Source organism: Calonectris borealis, chromosome 1 (assembly GCF_964195595.1).
Source record: "Calonectris borealis chromosome 1, bCalBor7.hap1.2, whole genome shotgun sequence".
Lineage (NCBI taxonomy): Eukaryota > Metazoa > Chordata > Aves > Procellariiformes > Procellariidae > Calonectris > Calonectris borealis.
The window spans coordinates 210,726,269-210,744,082 of NC_134312.1; the positions used below are offsets into that span (position 1 = coordinate 210,726,269).

At 40.2% G+C, this 17,814-nt stretch overlaps 1 protein-coding gene across 1 annotated transcript in view; it reads right to left on the reverse strand.

Annotated features, from left to right (window-relative positions):
- Positions 1-1,932: 1,932 nt before the first annotated feature.
- Positions 1,933-17,814, reverse strand: part of NAALAD2 (N-acetylated alpha-linked acidic dipeptidase 2) — a 38,354-nt gene continuing 22,472 nt past the window's right edge. The window contains exons 14-19 of the mRNA XM_075140171.1: positions 13,548-13,639; positions 12,004-12,094; positions 11,104-11,368; positions 7,690-7,771; positions 4,896-4,988; positions 1,933-3,221 (exon numbers count right to left, since the gene is read on the reverse strand). Coding sequence (XP_074996272.1) covers positions 3,035-3,221; positions 4,896-4,988; positions 7,690-7,771; positions 11,104-11,368; positions 12,004-12,094; positions 13,548-13,639 — 810 coding nt within the window. The 3' untranslated portion in view covers positions 1,933-3,034. The remainder of the gene's footprint in view (positions 3,222-4,895; positions 4,989-7,689; positions 7,772-11,103; positions 11,369-12,003; positions 12,095-13,547; positions 13,640-17,814) is intronic.

Here is a 17,814-nt window from a genome sequence, read left to right on the forward strand (position 1 = left end):
GGTGGGAGGGGATATTCCAGACCCAGAATGGAGCATGTAGGTGAGCCCCACTTTCCAGCCATCACTAAGTTGACCAAGTGTTATGACGTCCTTTCCAAAGGCAAACCAAAGGTATTTCAACCATTAGAGAATCTGAAATAAACTTCCTGGCACTGTCCCTTTGAAACTGATTTTCTAAAGAGGCAATTGGCAAACCAAATATCCAAGTGATATTTGGTTCATCCAAGTTTAATTTTGCGGAATTGTTTTGCAGCCCCAGTCTAGGCTGCAGGGTCTGTTTCGCCCAGCTGCACGATTCAGATTGCTTTGGCCAGGTTGAGTGAAGGAACTGTGCATGTGGAATTAGGGAAGGGCAGAGTAGGTGACCCAGTGTTACCCATTTGTAAGGAGAGCCTGAAAAATCCCTCCACACTTTGAAATTATGGGCAGGCAGAGCTGCACAAATACCTTTGGGCTGGGAGACAGCAGCAGTTGCTTGGTTGCCCATCTGTAGAAAAGGAGATACTGCTGACTGAAGCAGGGAAGGCAATCTCAGCTCTGAGCAACTGATCCTTTCAATACCAAGAATATGGGACTTTATGGAAATCAATTAGTATGAGCCATTTGTAAGTGGTTTGGTTTCCTTATTTATAAGGGTTTGGGTATCACTCTCCTTCAGTAGAAGTTTATAGGAGGAATGGAAATAGATTTAAGCTATTTTGTAGACTTCTCAGGCTGTAGCGGGTCATGATGAATCGTACATTCATACAGAGTTATCAATTAAGTTGAGAAGAGGAACAAAGCAATCGATGCCAGCTGTGCATTCAGCCTTATGTGAGCCGTAATTTAATCTTACAGCTTCAAACCGCACACGGAAACAAGAAGAGATAACGTGTTCTTTTGCAGCAGCCAGGTAATGGCACAGAACTTCAAAGGCTAACTACCACTGAAAAAGTATGTTTACTGGTGAAACATTTGTTCACTGGTTTATACTATTAGATTTCTGTAAATGAAGGAGGAAGCACGCTTCGTCAGATATTTCCTTTTTATGTGGAAATTCCTTGTTTGCCTTATCCTCTGATGATCCTACGGCAGCGACCACTGACAGATCCAAAGCTGGCTGCTGTTCACAAGGAAGAGGCACTCGTGGGTTTTTTCCACCATCCAGATATCCTAACCCTTCCTTGCGGGCACATTCAGTCACTGCCCATCGCAGTTAACATAAAGCCATGATGGAGCAGGAAGAGCGGGCGATTCAGGAAAAGGGAAGAAAAACCAGTGCCAGCCACTGTTCACATCCTTCAGCAACACCTTAAGCTACAGATGTGGAGATGAACAACTTAATAACTGTGAGTGGCCCCAGTTAGGCAGAAGTAAAGAGAACAACAAAAATGTAGTCACTGTTCTGGTGTGCTCAGCGTTGACTACTCTGTGTCTCTTACGCGCGTGCTGACAAGGTCAGTTACGCATTACTTTTTCCAACAGAAGAGGTAAAGCATGGACTGTGGAAGTGTAATTTCCTCCTCACGTGCCTAAGGCTTGATTTGTGAAAAGCAATTTAACAGTAAATTATGAGCACAACATCCATACGTACACAGTCCTTCGTCTTCCAGAGAGGCTTATTGGAAGTGATGCCAATGAAAGCCTCTCTTCTTGGTGGCATATACCCCCCAAAACAACTTCCCAACGCACTGAACTGTAGTAATTGCTGGTTCTCTTGTCTGAATTCAAGGCATTTGGGATGAGAACAACTCCTTCTGTAACCTATTAATTGTCCTGTTTCTCTAATTCTGTCTTGTTTAGTATCACATCTGTTCTATTCCCCATAAAACAAAAAGGATTTTATTCCCACAGCCTGGTGCAATTTCTGGTTGTGAGAAAAACTGTAGTATATTTTACATAAGAGAAGAAATTGGTTATTTATCAGCTCCCACAAACTGCAATGTGACTTAATAAAATTCTAGCAATTTTATTAGTTGTAAAGCATGTAAATGAGAAGTACATTTAAAGGGCAGATGAAGCAAGAATCTTATTTTTACAAATTAAACAGTTTTGTACAATTACCCTTCTCATTTCTTTCTCATTCTGCATTTCAGTTTCTCTTTGTAAATGCAGCTCCTGATGGGAAGCTTTCTTCAGGCCTTATTTGAAGACCGAATAACTTCAAGCCCCATGCCAATAGTGACGATGATGTCCTCCATCTCCCTCAACGGGAAGGAGACATCTGCATGAAAGAGATCTCCCAGGAAAAAAGAGGAGCAAAAGCTGCCTTGGGTTTGGGACTAGTGGCAGTGCCAAAAGGAGCAGGGAGGTCAGCTTTTGGTTATCCCCCCCAGTCTCTAAATTCCGAAGTGCAAATAAAGGGGGTGTCTTGCAGAGGGATGCACACTCACTCCCCAAGCAAATGCTTTTGGATTTCTGCGTATAAGCGGCTGTTTTCTCAGCTAGTACTGCTTTGGCAATCGGCAGCAGGGCCAGTATTTTATTTTTTCAGGAAAACAAAGCAAATCCGTATAATGAGCACTCACTAGTCCTGCAGAATAGATTCTAAAATACAGAGATGCCTTTGGTGTCTTATATTATAAAAGTAATTATCAGAATAAGAAAAATGCACGTGCTGAGGAATTATATTTTTTCTCTTGAAACGTGTGCTGTTAATCACTGCTACGGACAAGATTTACAGGTAGCTTGGCAAATAACTGGTTTTGTAATTGTACATCCGAAATAGCAGGTCCTCAAAATTGGCAGATCTTTCAGAAAACTCTGGGGACTGTTTCTTCCTTCTGCCCACCCTCAAATTTGCTTCCATCTAGGGTTGTTCTTAAAGCTAGTGTTTTGTCAGGATCAGAGAAGCAGTAGTTTCTAGCTGAGGAGTTCTTTGATACACAGAGCTCCTGCTCACCCTACCCGGACACTTGCAGGCATTCAGAAGGTGGGAAATTCAGATAGGTAGGCAGGCAGGAGAGACCGGGTCACTGCAGTAGCCCGACTACAGTGCATTTCAGACTTTGCTATTTGACTGAGCTTTTCGAAGCCATCATCCTATGGCTATGTCCTACGCTTCTTTCAGCGTCCCTGCTGCGGCCTGCACAGCGAAGGCTGCAATGGAAATCTGCCTCTTTACTTCTCCCCAGGCTCCACGCTGATCTGCTTTGCTTTCAATATCAAACATGGCATCATAGATCCCCGGGAAGGACTCTCCAGCATACTTGTTGTGACTGCTTGGAGCAAAGACGACATGTCTGTGGGGAAAGAAGGAAAAAAGGTAGGTATACTAAAAATAACCGTTAATGCTGTGTTCATTGTAGGGAACTGTATATGTGCTACATAAAGCAGCTGTGAATCCTGTGAAGATCAGAACTTACTAAATACACAGGAAATCTTGCTGGAACTGTCTTTAAAAGGATAGGAGGAAGCAGCCCCAAGGGCAAAATTTATGGGAAAAGGCACAGATTTAGCACAGGTAGCCTTCTCCTTGAGAAGAGATGATGCGTTTGTCTAATTAGGAATGAAACCATGTTAATTACTTTGAAAATGGGAGCTCAACAAACCTGTTGAACTAATGTGGCAGTCCGGAACAGGGAATAAAACTAGTTATGGGTGTACAATGAGAAGAAGTGGAACAGAAACCTCAAAAAATAACTAATCAATTAAATGATGGTCAGCAGATCTGGGAAAGGAAAAGGAATGTGAAAAGGGGGGAGGGGGGAAACTGGGAGAATTCTTGAGAAGAGCATGAATTCTTCAGAGAAGAATTGATTGTATTGGAACAGAACTAGACAAAAGTATAAATTTTATTTGTTAGTTGGTTTTGTTGGTTTTTTTTAATAATGAATACTTGCAGATCTGCTCTTAAATTGATGGGTTTTGTATGAAGTATTAAAGCACATTTGTGAAAGAGGATGTGAAAGAGGGGCCCCCCCAAAGAAAATAAACACTAAAACTACATTAATAAATGCAAGCAAGTAAATTTAAAAAAATCCAGGCACCTCTAAATGATACCTAACACCCAACAAGTACTGTATAAAACAACCATTTCATTCTTCCAAAAGCGTAAACGACAGTCTATCCTAGGAGGATGGAAGTGTGATTCTCAATTCTGCCTGCCTGAGGGACTTCTGGCTTGGCGTGAAAGCCATTAATCAGTGAGTCAGATATATCCAGTCATTAGGAAAATGGGGACACTGAGAGTAAAGTGAGGTAGTCACACACCCGACACTGGAAGCTAGCGTCTTGTCCAGTGTTACTAATAAATGCACCGTGTTTCTATAAAGGGTAGGGTGGTGCACCGAGCATTGTCTTTTTCCGGGCCCGTGTGCTGGTAGAGAGAAAACTTCAAGAATAACTAGTTAATGGTTTAAGCTAATAGGATCATCTATAGAAGCGGCCAAAGCTGGGACAGATGGGACTCTGCAGCACAGCTCATGGGCCTTTATCTATCCTGTGCTCAGAGGTCACTCTCTCCAAGCTCGCTCTTCTGGACTTCTCTTCACCTGACCTTCACTACACATCTGTTCTCCTCCTCTTCTCCCTTTTACTCTACCCTCATTTCTCCTTTCTTTCCATACAGTTGATTCTCCACTGAATCCTCACTTGGTATAGGTTTAAAAGAGCAAGTGGTAACAGAAGTAGTACTACTGCAAATAAAAGTCACAAAGTATGACGACTAATAAAAACAGAGTGCTAGACCCTAGAAGAGGAATTAGGCACCACAAGACTGGTGCAGCCAAGGAGTTCTCCTTGGGGATTATAAACAAAGTCTGCTACTCACTGGATTGTACCAAAACCAGAATCTGTTGAGCTGTAATTCCTACATGAGGCCCATGGAGCAGTTCAGCTGACCAGTCAGTTAGGGTGGGGTTCACCTGCAAAAATACAGCGCCTTAGACAGCTGGTCAAGAAACTTCTCGCCTCACCTGTAAAACTTCCTTCCTGGTAAACCGAGAGGATCAATGAAAGCTCTTTCTATAAACATCAGCTGATCATTCATGATTCGCACTGCGACTGGACTGCAGGAAATGGAGACAGAGACATTTCACACAATGAGGAAACATGACTTCCCGATTTCATTTAAATACTTTTCTTTGGACAGAAAAAAAATGACAAAGATGGTCTACAGTTTGCAAAAAGATGAGGTTTTGCAAATGGAGATACTCAATACATGTTACATTAATGCATTAGGATTTCTTCTGTGTTAGAAAATTCAACTACAAGATTTCACACTATGCAAAAAATAAAATGGGAGACTTTCTGAGACTGTCAGATACTTGCTTAGCATTAAATGGCACTAGAAAGATCCCGCTTAACAGAGGGGAGAGGAAGGCTGAGATTTAGGTCAAGATGATGATACCTAGATTTCGGTGTCCACCTGTAAGCCAAGCGTCCCAACTCCCACTGTAATCCATACAGTAACATGGTAAGAATGGGATTCAGTTGCCTAAACACAACCATCTGGTACCATACTAGGTGCCTAGGAGCAACCTGGCCTCCAGCCACTGCACTCAGAGGGATGGGAGTCCCATGGGGCCCTTGGGTTTGCAAGCGTCATATGGATCATATGGGACCGGTGCTGTTTAACATCTTTGTCGTCGTCACGGACAGTGAGATCGAGTGCACCCTCAGCAAGTTTGCCGACGACACCAAGCTGTGTGGTGCGGTCGACACGCTGGAGGGAAGGATGCCATCCAGAGGGCTTGAGAGGTGGGCCCTGCCAACCTCATGAAGTTCAACAAGGCCAAGTGCAAGGTCCTGTACCTAGGTCGGGGCAATCCCAAGCACAAATACAGGCTGGGCGGAGAATGGATTGAGGAGAAGGACTTGGGGGTGTTGGTTGATGAGAAGCTCAACATGACCCAGCAATATGTGCTTGCAGCCCAGAAAGCCAACCGTATCCTGGGCTGCATCAAAAGAAGCGTGATCAGCAGGTCGAGGGAGGTGATTTTCCCCCTCTACTTCACTGTGGTGAGACCCCACCTGGAGTACTGCGTCCAGCTCTGGGGCCCCCAACATAACAAGGTGTGACGGTGTGCTCCCCTTGCCCCTGACCTGACCTTTTCCCATAACCCTGCTGAAGCAACATCCACCTGTGGCAACTGTGATGGATGTGTCTGGTCATGATGAATGCATCCAGCTCAAAGTGGATTTGGAGGAGACAGATAACAACACAATAGGCAATGCATCCACCTAACCACAGTGCTGGTCAATGTCCAACTCCAGACAAATTTGGAAGAAACTAACGTCTACGGTTAGTACGTAAATACGACTATGAGTCAATCATTTCACCCCCATGAATAGTGGGCAACCCAAAAGCCCTTTGAGCTCTCCTGCACTGCAGTGGGCTGCACGCCAGGATCTCCCCTTGAGTAGGGACGCCTCTCTCCTCGAGGTTGAGAGATTCCTTGCCGCAACAGATCCTCGATAAGTGACTAATAGCATGCTAAACTTTGAAATCTTAGCTAAGTGATATAAAGGATTGATTGCGCATATATAATTCTTTAGATATAAACCGTTGACCAAGTCTGGGACTAAGTTTGGATCTAGCCACACCTAGACTCCTCAATGGGAAGGAGTTTAGAAAGCAAGGGGGTCCTTTCTGAACCTCATGACTCAACGGGAGGGTCCCCCTGACAGTTTTGTCTGACCCTGTCCTCCATGCAGTAAAGATTTTTCAAGTGTACCTTGCCATCGAATCTTGTTGAACCACTGTCGCATTTACCATTGGACTTTGTCAACTCACTGTCTTACATCAATAAACATATTGCTGCTTCTCTCTTACGAATGAAGTGCATCTCTCTCTCTCACTCCATCTGTGACAGAAGGACATTGACCTGCTGGAGCGTGTCCAGAGGAGGGCCACAAAGATGATCAGAGGAGTGGAGCATCTCCCCTATGAGGACAGGCTGAGAGAGTTGGGGTTGTTCAGCCTGGAGAAGAGAAGGCTGCGGGGAGACCTTATTGCAGCCTTCCAGTACCTGAAGGGGGCCTACAAGAAAGCTGGAGAGGGACATTTTAGAAGGGCACGTAGTGATAGGACAAGGGGTAACAGTTTTAAACTGAAAGAAGGTAGATTTAGATTAGATATAAGGAAGAAATTCTTCACTATGAGGGTGGTGAGGCACTGGAACAAGTTGCCCAGAGAAGTTGTGGATGTCCCATCCTTGGAAGTGTTCAAGGCCAGGTTGGATGGGGCTCTGAGCAATCTGGTCTAGTGGAAGGTGTCCCTGCCCATGGCAGGGGCGTTGGAACTAGATGATCTTTAAGGTCCCTCCCAACCCAAACCATGCTATGACTCTATGATTCTGTCTTAGGTACTCTGAAGCATCACCCTGTCTCCTTGAGGTGTGCTTAAAGTACAAATTCTGGCATCACCTACAACACTCAAGTGTAGGTGTCTAAATACAGAGCTCAGTCCAACTTTAAATTTCACTTCTATCTGCCTTTCCATATATTACAATAATTTTAATGACAAGCTGATACTAGTAGTAAGCTCTACAGCTGATACTATTCATCACGGGAAACAAAATTCATCTTAGCAGATATTGCCTGTCTCAGAGTTCAAGGGTTCTATTCTACACTAATCAGAAAGACTCCTTGTGTCGTCACTGGAAAGAAAGAAGTGCCATCCTGGGTACCTAAGGCAGATATGCACACGCATACATATATATATATATATATATATATATATGTAAAATTTTTGTTTTTCAGACTTACTCTTTCTTGTCAACTTGTTCAAGTCTCCTGTGAAATTCAGCAGCAGCCTTTGAGAAGTTCACCACAGCGGAAAAAAGAGAATCTAGAAAAGGAAGGACTTTGTGAACAACTTCAGAGTATCTGCTGAGCCCAATATGCCTTTCAGTTGCCCAGTGGGAGAAAAACGACATTTGTTTTGCTGATATAATTGCATTAATTTTGTTGTCTTTCCATAATTCATTAGTTTCCCTAGTACAGGCTTTAAAGAGCCGCACTACTAGCAGTAATAGACAAAGACCTTGTGCAACAAGGCCAACAATAAAGCAGAATGCTTGATAAAGCTTTCACAAGTATACATCTTGTAGATGAGGCCCTTAGGGACATGGTGTAGTGGGCATGGTGGTGTTGGGTTGACGGTTGGACACGATGATCTTAGAGGTCTTTTCCAACCTGTATGATTCTATGATTCTATGATCTTCCCTCTGCCTGGCAAGGAAAAGACTGGCTGGCGTTGCAAATGGAGAACTCTGCAGTTTCCTTTTTAACAAAGGGATGCACTGCAGCGTTTAGGTATAAAAAGCCTGACTTACATCAAAAATACCAGCTCTTCCAGCAGGATTTCCCTCTTGGAACATTATGTCCTATTCATACCATAACAGAAGAGCGTGATATGTGTATTGAATAGTGTTAGGTGAGGCAAAAAAGATGCAACTGTCACGGAACACAGTGACAGACAAGGTAGATTGAAGTAGCCAAGTCCTGTGCTTGCTCCACACGTGCACTAAAGTTACAGCATACAAGCTGTCTCTGCCATGACCCCATGTGCCATCCCACAGGGCTGCCACTCATACCCCATGATTTTGCCTGTTACACCTGACTATGTGCAGTCAGGCTGGCGGGGAAGTCAGTTGCTTTTTCCTGCTCTGCCCCTGGGAGAACATCCAAGCTATGTGGAATAACTTAGCGAAAGAAGCAGTAGGCTTTTCTTTTAATGACAATATCAGCTGTGATGATTTTCCTGTGGAAAGGTCTATTTAATACAGACCTGGGAAAAGTATCAATTTATACAACTAATTTTTGTAGAATAAGTAAAAGGTGGATGTTATGAGGAGAACTTCTGGCCTTAGCAAAATGCAACTCAATTACAAAGAAGGAAGATTTACAACTTGTACACTCTGCCCACAAGTTTCAGAAAACTTTAGACAAACCAGAGTATCCTCTCTTTGATCGTACAGGAATATGGGGCATAAGATTAGGTCATCTCCTAAATCCAGTCCTCCGTTGGCAACTATGGCCCTTCACTGTTTATAAATTTATCACACTATTTAGTGTGATAGGCTTTCTGTTCCCAGGACTCCTACTGAAAGCTGTTCTGCAGTCTTGTTTGCTCTTCTATTTCTAGCAAACTTATTTATTCATCGCCAGCCTACACTCGCTTGTTCTTGCATTAATATTTTTGTTTAGTTTACATAGTTAGAGGCACAGATCTTATGTATGTGACCTGTTTACGGACTGCAGTATAGTCACCTTGTGAGGGTGAGAATTTACACTTGTCCACAACCGTGGCAATAGTTATAAGTTCGCCAGAGGACAGAGTTCTGCCCTGCTGACATCATGGTTATATCATGGCAACAGATTGTATTTCAGAAGCGATAGGAGGGGACGTAAGAGGAAAAAAGAAAGGTCATATGAAAATGTGTAAGGGAATTTGTGCTCATGTTCACTAGCTATTCTGTGCTTTCAGGGTTGGTTATTTTAGAAAATATCACAACATTTCTCTTTTTTTCCCCAGCAAACCTTAATTACTGATAGCATATGACTACAAGTATATATTTCGTGAAGAAAGGTTTCTAGCCTTCATTGTTGCAGAGGAGCAGCTGAAATGTGAATCCAAAGGCAAATAAAAACCTTCGTCTATTATTTTGAACTACAATTATGTGATTTATTCAGGCTTAATTAACAATTTTCTGACATTCAGTGTTGTCAATGGGCAATTCTATGAAAATGCTGAGTGAAATGAATTTTAATTTTCACAGTACTGTAAAAACTGCCTATATATTTTAATGCACTCTGGCACAATAGAATAAACAAAAATTAAAAATTATAGTTTTATTCAAGAAATAATTTAAAATTGATCAGGCATCAGAGAAGAGCCATGAAAATAATGAAAAGACTGAAAAACATGCCTTGTAAAAAACTGGTCAAAGTGACACACCTATAAAGTTATTAAGGAGAGGGTTAAGTGATATTTGGGAGGAAAAAAGCTAAAAAAAAGATTGCTTCTAGAATCTAGGAACAAAAATAGATGCATCGGTCAGAAGGAAGTTTGGGCATCTTCTAATCTGAAATGAGAAAGAAACTCAAACAATGAAAATAAATGATTTAACAGAAATTTTGGTAGATGTTCTAGTACTGCAAAAAGAAATGCCAGATTTGATGTTTCCTTACAAGATATGCTGCAGTAAACACAAGAATATGTGGAAATAAATCCTTGTGTTATGCAAAATGTCAGACCAGATGATCCACCACACAAGGTTTCCTCTGTCTCAAATGGCCTTTTTACAAAAAAGGGTGTCTTTTCAAAATAGTGAAGAGTTTTTCACCTAAGCCATTACATGAAGTTTTAAATGTAGTTTTTAATTTTCCTCAAATGAGGATTTGAGTTACTTCTAATGTTTCACACCCAAAAGAGTACTGCATCTCCAAAAAGCTTGTTTATGTCTCTAAACCATGGGTCCATCAGATACCAAATTAATTAGGACTGACTGAAAATCCTCCTTGATACAGAAACACAAGGGAGGCAAGAAAGAAAAAAGAGAGAGAGAGGGAGAGAGAGGAAATTACTGTGGAAGCTGGATCCCTAGCCTGGGATCCAGAGCACTCTGCTGCTTCCGACCTGTTTTATTCGTTCCATTGCAATGTGTTCAAGTGCTCAGCAAATGGATGTTATTTATGCAGAAGAGTTAGAGAAGTGCTTCTGTTGCCTAAAAGTGGTATCCAGGCACTGAGACAGATGGTAAGGAAGTTTCCCAGGGTCAGATGAAGTCTTTGGCTGAGGAGGGATGGGCACCTGTGTCTCTCAAGTTCCAGGCAGTTGCCATAAACATTTAACTTGCCTTCTTTTTTAAGCAAGAAAGTGAGAAGCAGGCTGATAGATCTCTTTGTTCTGCATTTGATTGTGGTCCATGACTCGTCGTGAGCACTGTAATAATGCCCATAATTAACAATATGAATGAAAATTGTTATAACCCTCTCATCTAGACAATAACGTGTTAAACCTGTGTTACGTTTAGAAAAAAAATTAGATGCTTTTTATTATGATGGCAGAATTGAAACAGGAAAGTAAGGAATTCAGTTTCAGAGCTATAACGGATACGTGTCCTTGCATAATTCTAATTAATGCACTTAAGAAATAGTCTTGTGGCTATTACTCACCAAACGATACTTTGTAAGTTTTCAGCTGTTCTTCATGTTTCTTGGCCAATTTATAAATTCTATTGCTATATCCTTTTAAGGCTTCTCCATAATCTCTACAGTCGAATGGAATGACCTGGGAATCTGCCAGTTCATAAACCAGTTTGCCTCGTAACTGGGCAATTGTTAGCTGTTTCTTGAAGGTAGGGTCATAAAACTTTTCCACTAACTCAAAGGTCTCATACACAGTGTGATAAACAGGATAATTGCTGAATTTGTCTGCTTTCTGAAAAAGAGCAAGCAAATTTGTCAGTCGCCTGTATTCTAACTGCAGTGAAGGGATGTACTTATCACTTAAGGACTATGATGTTTTCCACAGTTTCCAAATCAAAATTTACTATCCTTCCGTTTTTGTGTGTCCATTTTAGGAAACTAAAACAACCTGAATCCATGGACTTTGCACAAGATTAAGTGAGCAGGCTTCCTTCTGTCTATACAGACCTGCCTTCAGTTCCATTGTACAGAGATTGCCTTCACTAAAAGTGAAAACAGTTTGGGGTTTTGGATAGCAGAAATCCTCGATCACGGTCCCTTTTTATCTGGTGTAGGTATTTCTGAAGACAATCAAGGAAGATTTGTATATTAAGGGAGCTACTAATAGTATGGTGGAATGAAATATACACCTCCAATCAGATTCTATAAATATCTTTATGTGAACTTGACAGCCTATAGAATATACACATCACTGTAACATGTTTTAGTCTCCAAACACTTAAGTTTCTTGCTAAATTAAAAAAATGGCACTGATATACAAATGAATCAAAGATTCTTTGAAGATTTTTTTATTAATGATGAATAAATGCTTTCAAAAAATGACTGCTCAGCACTATCAAACTTCTTCAAGCAATCTGGAAGACTTACCCTATTCTTGGTATAACGGACTCTGCCTGATGCAATTCCCAGTCGCTGAAAGTAAGCTTCAAAATCACTGCCTGATCCCAGTTTGTTTATTCTACATGTAGAAAAGACAACATCTTAATGAGAGCACTTACTTTATAGTATGGTAGTAATTTATGCAAAATGCAGATTTTTCAAAGAAATGGAGGTCAGTTCTTCTGGAGGGCACATCAGGGACACTAGTAAGATCAGAGACTAGAAGAATGGCAAGCTTAATGACTCTAACTGATTTTATTTCACCACACTAATTCAGTATCCTATATTACTAGGAAGATCTTTTAAAGGTAGCAATCCTGCTTATGCCACGGACCACATTAAAAAAAAAAATGTACACATTATGCACAAGAGCCATAAAATTGTATCAGACTTGTCTCTGCAATCTTAAAACATTAATGATCTATTTCCAAACTAATATGAATTGGGCAGCAATATATGTAAAGACAAAGGTGTTTATATACTTAGCATATTCCACAGTAGAATCAAAGGCTGATAAATAATTTCTACTGCAGAAGACACAATTAGCATTTGTTACTTACAAGTAAATATTGCCATCTGCTGGGTAGGTGTGGCAAGACAGAGGAAAAGAAAATAACGATAATACAGACAGATGTAATATTCTAAGTATTTTCAAATATTTATTTAAGTTTTATATTAAGTTTTAGGTTTATATGTCTAGCCTGGTGAATAATTGGTGTTTCTCAGCTAAAAAAGAAAAATAACCCAGCTGAAGTTCTTCTGTTAGTATAAATTTCTGCAAGGAACTATTTGTATCAACTGAGAAAGGTCAGATCTTTTCAAAAGAAGAAGCTTTTTCAAAAGGAAAAAATCTCAGTGAGTCTGATGAATCCAGAAACTCATCTTACCAGGGCCTGAAAGACAGGGTATAAACATGCAGAACATTTTGGTCAAATCACACAAAGGGGCAGTTCTATTTACCTTACGTGAGTAATGCCACGTTGTGAATAAGATTTAGCCCTACGAGTCACAGGCTCAAACAGTGTTTTGGAGTTTTAATACCTTCAAACATGAAGTTTTAATACCTTCAGATACACATTTGTAATCTATTAAATTTACATTAATTGTATTAACAAAGAATAAGTATCACGAGAGCTTTTTAATTACCACTCTAGGCCGTTTTTTTCAACTGAGCATTTGCTTATCCTAACAATTTTGATATTATCTCGTCTAGTAAGGTGACTAAACTATATTTTGAACTCTTTCCCCGCCCTGGTCTTTTTTGATTGCTTTCCAAATAGCTTTTCTACTAATAAAAGGCTTTTTAAAAGTGTGAGGTTTCATTTTACAGCAGGCATAGATGTCACCATCATTAAAAAAAAAAATCATAAAATTTAATTTTATTTCACTTTAAAAGATATTGCTAGAGAATCGCCTTGTACTAAAAGGTTTTGTATTGCTGTCATCAATAGCACATATTGAAAATTCTGGAGAGTAGCCATGTTATGATATGATGAAAATATTGGGAAAGAAAAAACAGATTAACAGCTTACCTGGGATAGCTATTATTTTCAGTTGCAGGATCTTTCTCAAGCCAACTCTCATAAAGAGACTTATTTTCATAACCCTCATCAGGGCTTAAAATCTGGAGAGGAAAAGATTATAATCTCATTGGAAGTACCTCGAACTCAATTCAGTAACAAAGACAACCTTTACAGCTATCTGCATCATTATTAATCAACAGCACTGCTGCATGCAAGGAAGTGTACATACGCTGTTTACATGTGTTACATACATCTATGGATCTCAACCATGAAGAGCACCTCAGGAACCAACTGCAGATAGTGGGGAGGAGCAGGTTAAAAGCTCAAGGGCACTAGCTGGAGCTCATCCACATCTGGGGGAAGTGGATCCTGGGGATTTCTAGGACTTCTTACCACCTTATTATAGCGCTGTGTATGTACACACACAACAGCATATATAGCATTATGGAGCTCCTCCAGCAGCCAGGATGCCCCAGCTGCTTTTCTTTCAGCAGGCAAGGGGAGACAACAGCCCTAACCTGTGGAGGTTTGCCCCGCACAGCAGCAATATTCTCTCAACAGGCTGAGCCTGAAATTTGACTGCTTTTTGCTATAGGAAGGGTACAAAAGAATTGTGCTAGAAGGAAGGATCAAACCCAGTCATTAACTATATTACAGCAGTGTCAAGGGGACTCAACCAAGGCTGGAGCACCATTGTGCAAGATGCTGTATGTACAAATGTAGGTCCCGCCCTCACCTTAAAAAAATCGAAAAGCTATGTAACCAGGATGGAAAAGGTAAGTATTAGTAAAGCCATCATACAGCTGGGAAAACTATGAAAGAGTACAAAATTAGTTGACCAAAGCCCTTAGAAAATCTGTGGCTGAGGTAAAAATAAATCAAGACTCTGGCCCTGGTCTCCACCTACACTTAAACAATCTTTAATAGACATGGTCCTTTAAATTTAAGATTAGTTATGATGTGCACAGGATTGGGATTTTTGTTTTCTTTTCTAAAATACAAAGCATAAATGTTCATGGCTAGATACACAGTCCCACAGTATTGTTGAGACTTAAATTCTGCATTGAAAAATATACAGACTCCAAATTGAAAATCCAAGGAGTTCTGACCTCTGAGATTATGTCAGCAGCTAGCAGAAAAATAACAACTTTGTGAAGTAACTGCTTGGCTGCTGTCATTTTCAGGGCACTTTGGTCAAGTTCTAGGGCTAAATTGAAAATGGCACATTAATAAGAACAAGCTGAACTCTGACATATGGGAGTAAAAGTACTCCATGCTCTGGCAGAGATGTTATTCTGACAGCTCTGGTCATGTAAAAAGCATTGGCCAGCTTTTTCATACAACACTGAGAGCCTAATAAAACACACAATTTGCCCTGATTTAGATCCAAATCTAGAATCAGCATAAGCTTCCTGCTACCTCAAAGGAAGATGCAGAGTTCTTTAAGTATAAATACAAAGTAAGAAGTGAAGATCAGAACAGGGGAATTGGAGTTGAACTATTGCAGACCCTGGCTGGTGGCTACCAATTGTCTAAACCCCAGCAGTAAAGCAGGGCCAAAAAAGACTTTCAACAGCTAAATGTCCCATCTGTATGCTGAGGAACACACTCAAATGCAGAACTCCTTGAAAGATGAGACTTCATGTGTACACTACATTTTTTTGGGGAGAAGTGGCTCACTAAAAAACAAGAAGAGCAAAGAGATCTTGGGATGTTGGATAGTTGAATGTTGGAGTCTTTAATATGAACAGAAATAACTTTCTTTTGGACATGCATAATCACCCACATCTGCACTAATGTTCTTTCACATACTGGGCTTTCTGAATGAAATTCAATTCCATGCAAGAGCCTAATGCAAAGCATACAGAACATTTTGATCCCGTTTATGCTGTTTCCAAGCATTAACTAGACTCCTGAGGTGCACAGGACTTCTCACTATTCCTATTCAAGAAACTAACAACCAGGACATGCAAAGACTTCATGGGTTGAGGCTTTGATGTGTACATCTACAATGTCATCCAAAACCAAATGCATTGCAGTTGAAATAGCAAAACTAAGAATATAATCACCCTGCTTTAGTCCTTCTATCCCTTACAGAAATTAGGGGTTTTTTTTCCAGATTAGTGGAAAAGACACAACTGATTAGCAAAGGTACAGATTGTAGTCTTTGCTTATCTTTATAAGAGGCTACCTAAATGCAAGTGAGGAAAAAAAAATAAAGAAAATTAAGCAGATCTCTCTGTAAAACAGAACTTTCCTGTTCTAGCTGTTGCTTTAGTTTCTCTCCCTCTTTTGCTAATCCAAATCACTGGAATTTTTAGAGACCCGGAGAATAAAGATGTTTGAACCCTTAAATGAATTTTATTCTGTGATGTTATAAGCAGTGATACAGGTAAAAGATGTGCCACATTTCTACAGAGTCTATCAGTCATCTGTATACATGTTTCTATATCAACAAAAATGGTGTCCTAGCTAGAAGCGGTCCTTCATCAAACGCCCTTTGGTATCCCTGACTTCTCTCCAAGAGTTCACCAAAACACCTTTTTCCTTAGGAAAATTCCAACAATTTCTATGAATCATCTTACAGAAAAGTTCAAGAGAGTGTAAGTGTTCTAGAGAAAGGTTTCACAGCCTGTGATTTATGAATCACTGGAGGTCACTGGTGGCACATCGACACTGGTAAAGGAAAGATGGTTCGGAAATGAAAACTACAATGTTGAATCACTGTAAAAATTGAACCATGATTTTATTTTTCAAAAAGATGAGAGGTGATCCCAGGTTTAGCAGTAAAAAAAGAAGAAAACACTCCTCTAGAAAAATGTGGCAAGGAGTGTCTCAAATTTATTTAGCGAGACAGTGAAAAAAAAAGAGTAAAAAGAAAAAAAGGATTGCAGATGAGATTCTTTGGACAGATGCAATATGATAAAACTGGGGAAAGTGTTCTTTGTGTACAGAAGGCAGAGAACATCAGAGAATCAGAATGTTGTTGCAGAATCCTGCTCTGTAGAACAATAGAAAAGAAAAAGTAGTTGTGAGTTTTGTCTATAACAATCTAACAAGAAAAAAAATCTAAGATGTTCCAACAATGGCTTTAAGGAGCTCAAGAAATAGTCAGACTTTTCACTGACAACTCTCTACCATAAAATAACCCCCTTTACAAGTGAAGCTACGAAGAATATGAATGAATATAATGTACTTCTAGGAGATTTTTAGCAAGGAGACAGCATGGAATTATGAATAGTTGTCAGGTTTTCTATTGTTTACATTATGCTTCTACTGTTAAAAGTTTAAATAACACTGAACAGGAAAATTTTCAAAAAGCCAGTCTCAAGTACTTTGTATGGTACTTTAACGGAAGTTTTCTACTCAAATCCAGCAATAGTTGAATAGTTGACTTAAGATCAAGAGCGAGGTACTATTTTTAGCCCAGAGCATTTTTTTACTTTGTTTATCTTTTGCAGAAAAACATATCCCTGGTAAGTGGCTTGCTGCAGACAGAAGGTAAATTATTTTATCCAGGTCCCTGCAGCACTAGGGACATGGACATTTTTATAGGCGAAACAGAATGCCCTTCGGTGTGCAAAGTGTCACAGCTAACGTTTGAACAAGTACAGCTTCTTCCCCCGCAAGGAAGAAAAAGTAAGATAGAAAGAGTTGTTAAGAAAATAAAACGTAGAAAAGAAAAGAAAAACATGGGAATAACATAGCTAAACCGCCGCAGATTCAAACCATGGCATTTTCAGTGTTAAAAGAAAGTGTACTGCATTTGAAAATAACTCAGGATGAATGCATCTAGTGGGATGGGAAACTAGTAGCTGGAGTCATCCTACCAAGTGCAGTGCAGATTTTTACACTTGATCAAGTCACCTGGGTTCCCTTAATATCAGGGAGGAAAAACAGTTTGAGAGTTCTGTATGCACAAGAGTAGATAACCACATTTGGTCAAATGAATCTCATCCTAAAGGTACCTATTTCTACCCATTGCCTTTAAAGGGAGCCTACATTGCTTAAGTCAGACAGAGATGTCTTCTGTTAATTGAGATGAATCCAGATCTCAAGATAGTGACAATGGCTCATGCTAAGTGCCTAATCTGGTTAATTCCTCATACAGCCAATGAAATTTCATGCTTTAATGGATCACAATCTTTCAGCCTTACGATAATTCATCCTGAGAGGTGAAAGCAAAGGAGACATGATTAGACCACTTGTAATCATGCAAATCCATACATCTGGCCTGTTACAAAACCCGCTCAATCCTTCAATATTTATCACAGTA